The sequence below is a fragment of the Chelon labrosus genome (assembly GCF_963514085.1).
Source record: "Chelon labrosus genome assembly, chromosome: 3".
Taxonomy (NCBI): Eukaryota; Metazoa; Chordata; class Actinopteri; order Mugiliformes; family Mugilidae; genus Chelon; species Chelon labrosus.
Window position 1 is genome coordinate 19,349,622 of NC_140339.1, and position 12,191 is coordinate 19,361,812.

The window sequence follows — 12,191 nt, forward strand, 5'->3', positions numbered from 1 at the left end:
TGATGTGCGACTCCCCAGAGGCCAGATGGAAATGTTGCAGGGCCCCGGCACACGCTGGCAGACACCCTGAGCTCTGGCCGGGACAGTGATTGTGATTTAGCTGAGGCTCTGAAGTCCAGCTAAGTTGAGGGCTCCCGGATTCAGGATGTCAATGTTTGTACTTAGGGGCAGGGACACTGAAAAATATCTGATTTAAACAAGCTGGAAACTTGAAGTCTTACTTTAGGACAAAAAAAAAAAGAATGGAGCATTTGATAGTCCATCACCAATGCAATAATCAGCCAAGTTTTTTATTTTGAAACATTTGAGTCAGTAGATGCTGGTCAACTAGAGATTTCAGAGGAGTTTTATTGTATATTTTAAATGTCCAACTAAATATTTTTTTCTGAAAGTTTGTGGTCAGAGCAATAAATAACTTGTTCTTGACACTGACAGAGAAAGATTGATCTGTTCACACTTGAAACTAGTTTGCAGTTAAAGAAGAGTAAACTGCTCACTTTCAGCAACACAGAAGGCACTCCCATTTCTTAAAACTATGTATCTATGTAAATGTTTTGTCAGAGTATTTCTTGCTGAAGCAGCACAATGAATATGAACATGTGCACAGATTTAACAGAGTTAGAAAAAAAAAGTTTCATATATGGCAACCATGTCCCTGAAGAGTTGTGCTTTTTACTACTAATTTAGCCTCCATGTAACCAGTCATGCATAGCTGCATGCGTACATATTGGATTGCTGAATTAATTTTGATGTTCAGTAGATTATTTTATTCAGTTCTGTGGAGCACAGCGTGATGTAGTGCAACATGTCCCCGAGGACCACATCGGTTGTTTATCACATGACTAACTAGCGTACATCATCTTCCAATTGCTTATAACATGCGTCAGGCAGGAGCAATGCAATGTATATTTAAGTTGTTGTTGTTTTTCTTTTCCTTTAAAAAGTAACTACATGTGGATCAGATTCAAGAATTAATTCTGATTTTATTTTTTGTTCAGTTAACAACAAACTTATTTAATAATTAATAATATTCCTCCAGAGGATTGAAGTGATTGAGCTTGGTCACTCAGTCGGTCTTGTTTTCAGTTCTCCTCTTTTTTTTTTTTCTTCCATTGTTGACCCACTTTTACCAAAAGAAGCATAATAAGCATCCAGGGGAAAGGTACCAGAAGAAGGTGCATGTAAATGCTCCAAAGAAAAATCTTCAGTAGCCATGACAACAGTCTCCTGAGTGGATTTCTTCCACCAGGCGAACCTCTGGATCCTGTGCACTTAAGAAGTATGTTTCAAAAAGAGAACCTGAGAAGCTTTTTAAAGAATGATGTATAATTTATTTGTATTTTTCTCCTGCTTCAGAGCCTCTTGAAGGAGTGTGCCGTGTGAGATGTGTTCTGAATCTGTCAGACTGCAGCAGCTATGCAGCGGTGTCCCCCACATCTATTTGTTCTCAATGAGATGACCCTTTTTATATATAGTACTACTGTACCCGGTGGTTTGGTGTCATGAGGCTGCGTTCAAAATCTCTTCCACGCACAAGAGATTAGATTCATAAACAAGACCACAGTTGTTAACTTGAGTCAGTAAATGCAGCTTGGAATCATTTTACGCTGTTTACCAGCTCATGTTAAGGGTCAGATCAATATATTCTGTTTTATTTTTTATAAATATTTGCCAGAAATGTGTGATTGCTATTATTATTTAAAATTATGCAAAGTTGTCATCACAATTCTGAAGTTTTCACTTAATTATTTTAAGCATTTGGAAATTTATTTGGCTCAGACATTTGTTGCAAACAGGCAGCGAGGTTTCCTTTCAAAGTGGTGAGCTGTAACAATTTTGTATGTGTATGAGAGGCTACAGTCATGAATCAGTGGTAAACGTTGCACTAATCTCTTCGCTAATTTTAGTGACAGGCAGCGAACTTCATCCCCAACAGCTGTGTCATGGTTGCGTGTTTTGGATGTTTTAACCAGCAGCGTACAGTGAGCATACTTCAGGCACCTGCTGCAGTCCGACACTGTCACCAAGACATCCTTGGCAAGGCCCATTCTGCAATATTTTGGCTTCACTTTTGAACAGCTGGAAGATCTGGAAATGTGTCATCCATCTTTATATACTGTCTATAGGGGGAAATGAGCCATAAACACTGATATGAATCACCTTTTAAGTTGATGTAGCAAAACCTAATCATTTATGTGTTAAAACTGAAGACATACAGTTAGGTCCATACATGTTTGGACACTGACACATTTCTTTCGCCTTTAAATTGAGGGTATTCACATTAAAAGATGGAGAAAATGTAGGAATTACAAGTATCATTTTTACACAGCTACATATTTGAGCCCCAACGTGACTGGACAACTGACAAGAATACGACTCATGTAGTAGTCCTTTATTATTTCTTCATCGTGAGGCATTTGCATTTGGCAATGGTTTCTGTGAACCCACAATTTGGGTTCAATGGATCTCTCAAAGGAGGTGAAACAGGCCTTCTTTAACCTGTAAAAAAAAATAAAAATAAAATAATCTATGAGGGATATGAGCGGCCAAGTAGGATCTCAGGATCCTTTCCGTGATAAAGAAAAATCCTTTCACAGCAGCCAGTAAATGACACTCTCAGGAGAGAAGGCTTCATAAGAACAAATACAGATGATCCACCACAAGATGCAAACCATTCATAAGTCTAAAGATGTATGAGCATGCATGGCTGCCAGTAGCACTGGACCACTAGTGTTTACTGATGATGTGAGAGAATGGGCAGGGCTTCGCAGTACAGATGGACAATGACCCAAAACATACAGAGAAAGCAAACCAGGAGTTTTTGAAGGTAAGTGGAATTTATAATATTTGGCAACGGCTGAGTCAGTTACCAGATCTCAACCTGATCAGGCTCCATTTCGCTCGCTAAAGGCAAAACTAAAGGGAAAACTAAATGCAGACAGACCCACAAACAAGACGGCGACACTAAAGCATCACACAACAGGAACCACATTAATTTCCTGCGCAAGGACAAACTTCTAAAAATGAACATCATCCTTATTATTAGTTAATTTGTCCAGTTACATATGATCCCCTGGAAACAAGAGACTGTGTATAAAATAGGTTTAATTCCTACAACTTTATTCCAATTTGGATGTGAATGCCCTCACATCAAAGCTGAGAGTCAACGAGATAATCCTTTATTTATCCCACTGTGGGGAATATTGTAACTGTTGTATGTTTTGATAAATGGCTAAAATAATAAAAAAAACATTTCATTGTCCAAACACTCATGGATGGTAATATTAAAATATAACATCCCACTAATTTAATTCATAATAATGATGTGGATTCACCTGACGGGAAAGATTCAATCAACAGCATGAGCCATTCATGAGCCTTTCTACACTGTCTGCTCAGTTCACGTTGAGAATGTATGCATTGAAACAGGAAAGTCATAACTCTACTGTAACTCAGGACCTGAGTAAATTCTGTTCCTCATACCTGCACGGTTAAGACAGTTGATATTTGTGTCAAACACTGGGCAGATGTGAATCTCATCTCGGAGGCCACTGGTTTCACTCTGTTAATGAGACAATGATCATGTAATGTTAATGCAGTTAAAGTGACTCCCTTCGTGCCGTTATTAAAACATTTCAATTATTAAGTGTCTAATGGCCACCGTTAATTCACTTAGCTTCCTGTGAGTGTGACAGGGACTGTGCCTCTGGTTTCACCGGAGAGGTCCCAAAAGCAATTTACCTCTTATCCCGTCTCCTAAAGGTCTGCTCGGTGTCCCTGCCCATCAAATTTCAGCGTTTAACTCAGACTCACCTGGTATGATACGTATTGACAAACAGGGTCCATGTGAATCATTTAGCCTCACCTTTCATTTCCTCTTTTGCTGTAAAAGGAAAAGCGTGACATTGTCTCTGTGGTTATTAGCACAATTGACTTCCTCACAGATGAAATAATTTAGCCTCCTCGCTGAGCAGCAAGGTGGACCTGGAAAATGAACCCTGTCCCTTCTTTTTACATGGCTGGTTGAGCTGGAAGGGGTTTAGATTGAGGCACAGCACCTCCTCTTGAGACATTAATACCAGGGCAGAATGACGGATGGAGGCCGGGCCAGGATTTGGCACCCATATTCAACAGGGTTCTTTTTGTGTGTGTCAAGAGCCAAGCAGATCATTATTTATTTACTTGGTCCATGGCACGCAGCGGGCATTGTTGTTGTTGTTGTTGTTCTAAGCGAGATTGATGCGATGGGTCCAGTAATGGCCAGTGAGCTTCAGCTCCTGGTTATCAACTTGCATGCTGACTGTTTAAAAAAAAAAAGAAAAGAAAAACACAGTTGGCTTTGTAACTTTTCTGTCTTTACTTTTCTTTCCCTTCCTATCAATCAGTCTGCTCACACACCTGACATGTGTTGTTTACTATTTTCACTGGAGCTCTTAGACTGCAATCTAATTTTCATTATTCTTATTTTCTTCTATCATTATCTTTTAGGCTGTTCCAGAGATGGCTCAACTTACCTGAACTGAACTAAATATTAAGCAATTTCTTTTTAATACTGACAGGCAAACCTCTCTAATAACAACGTTCACATCAAGTTTGCTGCAATTTAGTCACATGCACAGTAGTCGGCAGACAGGTTCTTATCTACGTATGGAGTGTAGCGTTATATCAGGCAGAACCCCCGGCTCATCAGCTGATAGTTAATCTATAAACTCGCCAATATCAGCTTACAGCTCAGCTGAAGCGTCCCTGGCAAATCTCATTCAAGTCGCCTTTTTAAGTCCCTTTAGCCTGCCTTCCCTTGCTGTTTCTCAGCAAGCTGCTTTGCAAACCCCCCCCAACCTAACTCGTCCTTTTATGATGTGTCTGTCTAACTAACGGTGTCAATACTGTGTCAAGGAAGCTCACTCTGTCCTGAACCGCCGTCTTTGCTGCTCCTGTCTTGAGCTTCCCACCTAGGATTGTGAAAGAGTAGGGAGGTCGAAGAACAGAGGTATGCTGCCAAAATGAGTTTTTTAAGTGCAACAAGGTTCTTTGACCAAAGTGGCCCTTACAGAAATATCAGAAAATACCAAAGCACGTCTTTGGACTTTTGACTGTCAAATGCAGAATTCTTCACAGTCTAACCTTGAAGAAAAAACCCATATCTTTATATTTTGAATATACTTTATATGTCCATTCACCTGTCCATACATAAAAGAAGATCAAGGGTGGGGTTAATATGTAGTTTTTAGGCTACTCTAACTACCATTTAATAGGGCTATTTTTAATTCAGTGTTAAGGTTGCTATTGCAGTAGTTGTAATAGTCCTATATTTACAGTGTCATTAATAAAAGACCTGAACAAGGCAACAAATCCCGGTTTTGCAAATTAAAAACCTAAGTTAATAGCTTAACTGCAGCTGTAATCATTATTAACAATTAAAACCTTCTCTGGATACTTGTAAACATTTGACAAGCAACAAAATGGTACAGCAGTTTATCCTCTGAATTAATGATATGGGAGTGTAATGAGGTGGGGGCAGGCTTATTGTTCTCATGACACACCTAGAGTGACTTCATCAGTTGGTGGTTGTTGTGACAGGTCTAATGTTAATAACATTAAATAATTCAGATTTTTCAAAATCATATGCAAATAAGGAGATGACGCTAATGAAATAATATGGTACGATGCACAATGGAGGATGCATCCATGAAGCTGTCAGAAGATGGTTTTTTGATAAGATTCCATGGTTCACACGATTTAAAAAAAAAGTTCTGACCTGGTATAAACCAATTGACGAGGTGTATTAAGAGTCAGTGATCTAAAAGGAGTTAAGGAAATACTAACTTTTATTTTTGCTATTTTCATTCAAATGACCACACCTGCATTTGGCAATATCATCCTCTATATCAAGTTTACAAAAGTGTCTGTAAACATTAAAGTGCAAAGAATTTGCTCGCCGTTTATGGCACATATCTTTTTAAAGGTTCATGCTACAAGCACTCCAATCTAGTTTCAGGTGAAGGGTCCAGTCACTTACCTTTTTTCATTTCATCCACACAAATATACCCTACTAATATTTTTTTTTTTTTGAATAAGTAAAAGAAAAAGAAATGCTATCCAATAAATTTTGACAATGGTTTCAAATCAAACAAATGAGTGACAAAGGTTCAAAAAAACTGTCTGAAATGTTAAGCCAGTCTTACTGTATGTACCCTGTGCCTGTTTGAACAAAGAACAGCATAATTCATGTTTAAAGTTGATAATACAAATGAAAAGAAACTAAGTAACAACAAAATGCAATAGAAAACACTCCTTGAACTGCTTGAAATTCAAGAGAACAGTGTCTTGGATTGCAACACTGTTCAGCATTTATGTTTTTGTTCGGTATGGGCTTGAAAGGCCCTCTGCTGGTTTTAATTTGTGTAAAGTTCAGTGCATTTAGGACCTATTCAAAGTGAGAATTCCTGATGAAGAATGTGTCCAAGAACACATTAGACTTCCCCTTACCGGGATGTTACTGTCTTTGTTGTGCTATATCCAGGCATTTCTTGTTTTCAAAACTCCATACAGGGGGGAAAGGGGGAAGGTGGACAGTATGACAAAGGGTCTAAGGACTCTTGTCGTCATCTCTACTACTGACCTCTGAACACATCAAGTGAAGGAGCATTAGTGTCAGCTGGAAGCTACAGCTCAAGCTTGCTCTGAATTGGCTAAGATTGGATTTACACAGCAACAGAAATATCCAATTTATAAATCTTCTACGATTCCTCTCGTGAGGTTTGACCTGTCATAAGAGTTGTGCCAAATAGTATGGCAGTAAATAGAGAATAAAATCTCCTATTCCTGTGTAATTGTAGCTTATGTGTCAGGCATGTGACCCAGAGGTGAGTCAGCAGGTCCTAGTAGGCGGTATTTCTCCTCCAGAGACGGCTCAGTGGCGCTGCCCTGCAAGTGGATCAGTGGCTTGGTCTGCAACAGCACACAACCCCTTCCTCGGCCTCGCCTCTCCTCTTGGTTCCTGCGATTGAAGATGTTTATTCTGTTGTCCAACTCAGGGCTGGCATTTTCGGAACCAGTAGGACTGGGAAGCTTGAGGTTGACAGGGTCGACCGCCAGGCCCTTTTGAGCAAGACAGGAGTCCTCAGAGAGGGAGGAGAGTAGCTCCTGCACCACCATGCTGGGGTCCCTGCAGGGGTCCTGGCCTGAGAGGGAAGGAGGGCGGCAGCGATGGGAGCTGTAGCTCAGACTGAGGTCCTGAGCTGTGCTGCTGCTGCAGTCTGTCATAGATGAACCTGGGGTGTGGCTACTCAGGCTGTGGGGCCGGGCTGTCAGGCTGCCACTTGACCGTGATATGCTGGTGGAGGCGTCACTCACAGCGCTGCCCACCCGCTCCATAGCAAGCATCGGATTAGACTGGATGGGGTTTGTGCTGATGGGGAGGTGGACGTCAATGGCTGCTGTGGTGATGACCCGGGCACCTAAGCCTGAGACTCCAGCATCTTAAAAATAAAAAAGTGAAAAAGTCAGAAAATAAGTAAAGAAATTAACTCGGCTTAATGAAGAAGTAAATCTAGACTATTCACATCATAACATCAGTTAAAGAAACCATCATATATAAAGAAGTATTTTATTTAATTAAATCTTTGCAAGACTGGTACAACAAAAATATGTGTTGAAAAATTTGGTTATGTTTAACGTCCTATATTAACGGCCTCTAAACTGCTCAAAGTTAATATGATTATTTTTGTTTATTGTGATGTCTTTGAAATAGTTACTTACCACTGCTTGCTTCACTGTAATATTGGCTGATATAGTTGTTCATGTCATCACGGACAACTGGATCTGAGTTAAAAATAAACACAATAATGCTAAAATTATTGTTCTTTTTTTCAGCTAAACAAATGTTTCATATACCGAAATATATTTGGTTCTATTGTTTTTTGCATTCTGGCTACATATACATTAATTATGTAATAGCAAAACAACAGGAATTAAAGTTAAATGACGCACCACAGACCTCCTATCCAATGCCTGTGAGAAATTGTATAAATATGCATAGTACACAAAGAATATGTGTTGTCACTATTTACAGATTTGAGTACTATTTGTTTAGTTGTTTAATGAAAACTGAATGAACCAGAACTGGTCGTTTGATTCTAATTACAGTAAAATGCAGTGCAACAGACACATGCTTCTAATACTCTGTGTGGCTGTAATTGGTCTTTTTGTTTTGTACTTTGGTCCATTTCAGTGATCATACTGGATACTAGTCCAAATGGATGATATCTCTTATGTTTACAACATAATATTGACGGAGATGGGTTGTGCCCCAGGCCACAAGTGCTTTATAGGTGAGTGGCCTGGATCCCACACTGCCACGCTGCGCATTAGCTGCACCGCTACAGCGCTAGGAATAAACCGGGACGCGGACGGGGTGGGGTGGGGTTGGTCGCAGGGATGAGCGAAATGGGGGAAAAGTGAGGGAGAGCAGCTCTTTGTTCAGGCTCTGACCCCTCCACTCTGGCTGCCCTCGGTGTGCATGCCGAATGGCTGTGATCTGCTAGGCTCTCTCTGCTCGCTTGATTGGTCTTGAGCTCACTGTCCGCTGGCTGAGTGCTAACCCAGAGTACCCTGAGTGCTAGCCTCTGCCCCATGGGACATGCTGCAGACTCTGATGGGTAATTTCATTTATTTTTCAGACTAAAATATTAATCCCTGAGCCACCCCTGGAGAGGAAGCATTGCACTCACTGAAACAAGACTGGGACAATCACTCTACAATTAATAACACATGAGTCTTAAGGAAAAGAATGGGCTGTCCAGCACAAGTAAAAGACTCTCCTCTTCTTTCTGTAACAGTCAAGTTATTGGGCTGTCATCTGTCTGTGCAAAAGGAGAGGAGACACGCTGAGGTCCTCTTAGTTCAACTCTAAACTATCATTTAGATGGGTGAAGCGTTAGTTGTACACCATCTCCTGGCCTGAGAACAATAGTTATGCCCCTATAAGTAGTCCCTGAGAATATCAGTAACTACTGCAACTACTGCTAATGCATATTAAAAAAAACATTTAATCATAACAGGCATTGATTTTATTACATAATAGCTTTATTGTTTCAGAGATTTATGCATCCATATGACTTTCCAGCTACGTTACTTTGAGCTCCAGTGTCAAACTGTCGCCCATACTGATAAACCTCAATAACAACTGGATGCATTGACACAAATGTCTCTACAGACAATGATGGTTCCCCACAAGATGGATCTTTGTGTTGATCCGCAGGTCACATCAAGTGCTACCACCAGGGCAAAATATCATCATTTTGTTCTGGTGATAGCACTTTAGACTGAACTGGAGTTCTATCAGATTCAGTTCTACTTTACTTTCATTGCCAGTTATTTAACAATTGTAAATATGAGAACACACAAATACATTGGCATGGCTGTGGGCTCATACTCAATCTCAGAAAATTTTCCTCCAACTGTCCTATCCACCTTTCTTCGTTCCAATGACTATGTTACTGTTACGGTTCTGTTGCTGCACTGAGGGATCCGTCAATACTATCTTCTCTCAGCACCTGAGAGAAAACTCCACTTGTTCGTTAATTAACACTGACTGTCAGTGGATGTTTTTCATATCTACATGCTTTGGTACTTTGAGGTGTCAAAACCATCGCTCTCCTGAGACATGAGTCCCCTGTAAAGGACAATGCCCTCATAAGACTTCTTGGTAGTTTGATGGCACCCTGCTGGTTGAAAGAAAGAGAGAAAACATTGTGTGCAGATAAAGTTGACCTGATTTGAATACACCTGACATCACCTGGGCACTGTGGCCTAAGTGCTCATCCCAGTGACCATGTTTCTGTAAAACGCCCCACTTGTTCCTGTGAGCCAGATTTCCCACTATGCCCTTGGGGTAATATTGTGGCCACCATGGAGCCTCCTGGTGCCCTATTGTGGTTTGCAGGTGAAGGGGAACAGATGTTGACAGGAGCCCACTCTCTCCTAACAAGACCCAATGCACAGAGCACTCTGTACCTGAAATAGCCCGAGTGGTCAGGGCTGGCTCGGCTGGGCTCACCACGAGGGGGGCAGAAAGAAAGACAGCTGGGGCATAGCGGGGTCCTACGCAGGCTGACGCGGCGTCAGAGGACATGCTTGTTTTCTCCAGAATTCACCAGATCCTAAAAGCTTTTTTGCCTTTGCATTGATCCCAGATTGCCTGCGGTCAGATGGGTGTTGTGTGTGAGCATGCAACGGTTAAGAGCTTGGCCTCAGAGATGCTCCAGGGCTACTGCTCCAAATTAACTGTACATGCTGTGGCATCCAGTTCACCTGATGTTACCACGTTACAGACTTTTTGTTCCACATAATTATGTACATACTTTATGTTGAACCTCTCTCCTGTTTTGTCACGCTGCTTTCTCAGGCAAATCAAAACATCTGGTATGGTATGTTTTCAAAAAAAGCTGTAATTTTACAGTCCATACAAGCAGGTTCAAGAAACTATACTATACCTGCAGTGGCATGCGGCTCCCTGGGGTTCCTCTGACCGCCCTCATCGTCAGACTCCCCAGGAGTCAGGCCTTCTACCACCTGAAAACTCCTGCCCTGTTTGCCCCATACGTGGTGGATCTGCATGGCTGCTTCACGCTCTGCTGCGAGGTCCAGGTCCTGCTGGGCTAGATGCGCCCGCAGCTGCCTGATCTCAAACTGAATATGGTTGATGTGAATGCATACATAGAAAAAGAGACAAATGAATAAGTGTGCAAAGAGGAAACGAAGGAAAAGAAAACAGTGGAGGACAAAGAAGAACGAATATAAAATATTAAAATACATTGTGTAGTTTCTTTGACGTATGAGGTCACACACACAGTTTATAAACCCACGGGATAAGATTCGTAAGAGTCACTGGAAAACTATTATCTGCATTTATAAACACCAGTTTCATAAACAAGTATTTGTTTGGAAGGATTTGATCATTTTCTTTTTCAAAATGAATTTATTTATTGCTGACGCCTCGTTTTAGGCCCGAACGTCTGGCACTTAAGTGAGGCTTTACTAAGCAGGTAAGTCTTTATCAATATTTATTATAGTCTGCATTTCCCAGTGTGTGCCCATCGGTGCATGTTCTGAGGAATGATGATGAAATGCGCTGAAAGACATGACTGGTTTGTGAGGTACTGCTGCCCTCCTCTGGTGACAGATTTACTGACAGTTTTCTCATGCATCCAAGCACAATATGGGCCTGTGTGGATTTAATCACACCACTGGAAATGCAGAAGACCTTTTACTACTTTACAAAATGGATATAACATTAAATTAAAAACAGACTATTGTGCTTTTGTATTTTCCATCTATCTTGCAGAACTGAGGCAATAGTCAGCTTGGAGATTTTGAAAGTGACCAGATTTTCCTTTTACTATAGGAGGTACATCTATTTAAAATGGTTGCGTCTTTCATGCTTGCTCCACTTAAAGGTTATAATTTAACTGAAGCCATGACCTTTTCCTAAATACCAAGTGTCTGTTCCTTGTACCTAACCAAGTGAAAGATGAAAGTGAAAGAAAACAGCGACACATTGAAAATGAAACTTAAACCATAATGGTCCCACACAGGAATCAAATCCCTTACGTCTGACCCTCCAACCTTCTGTCTACCTGTTGTGGTCAGTGTCCAAAAAAATGGGAAACTCATGTCCATGCACACAAATCTGTTGATTAAATTTTGGGACTACTTCACATGCATGTGCTGTGAAATAGTGCTCCCTTTTGTGATAGCAGTTGCACGATCTATGTAGCTTTGTTGCCACACATATGCATATGGGGAAATGCAGCCCGGCACTAATGTTAAATGCACGGTGTTTTGGTACTCACAGCTTGTTCCTGACAGATCTGAGTGAGACGCTCCAGCTGCTCCTCTCTCACAGCCTTGGTCTTCTCACACTGCTGGATCTCCAGCTCCATCTCCACTTTGACTTGAAGCACATACGCTAAAATGAAAGAGACGGGAGAGGAACAGAATTTGACACTTAACTGCATAATTGAATAGTGTGAAAAGGATTGTGAAGGAAGCACAGTGTTCACAGGCATCAAGACTTACTGGAGAAAAGTATCTTTAGGTCAGACAGCTGGTTAGGAGATGGTAAAATATACAGAGCACACCGGGTCAGAGGTCAGTGTTGGTTGACCCTTTGCTCCAAAGATGTCCAT

General features: G+C 41.0%; 1 protein-coding gene across 1 annotated transcript in view; it reads right to left on the reverse strand.

Moving 5' to 3' along the window:
• Positions 1-6,840: 6,840 nt before the first annotated feature.
• Positions 6,841-12,191, reverse strand: part of LOC311486136 (transmembrane protein 266-like) — a gene marked incomplete at both ends in the record, with an annotated part of 30,977 nt that continues 25,626 nt past the window's right edge. Inside the window, 4 exons of the mRNA XM_084541898.1 lie at positions 6,841-7,481; positions 7,762-7,824; positions 10,497-10,692; positions 11,856-11,971. Of these exons, the coding sequence (XP_084398024.1) occupies positions 6,841-7,481; positions 7,762-7,824; positions 10,497-10,692; positions 11,856-11,971 (1,016 nt within the window). The remainder of the gene's footprint in view (positions 7,482-7,761; positions 7,825-10,496; positions 10,693-11,855; positions 11,972-12,191) is intronic.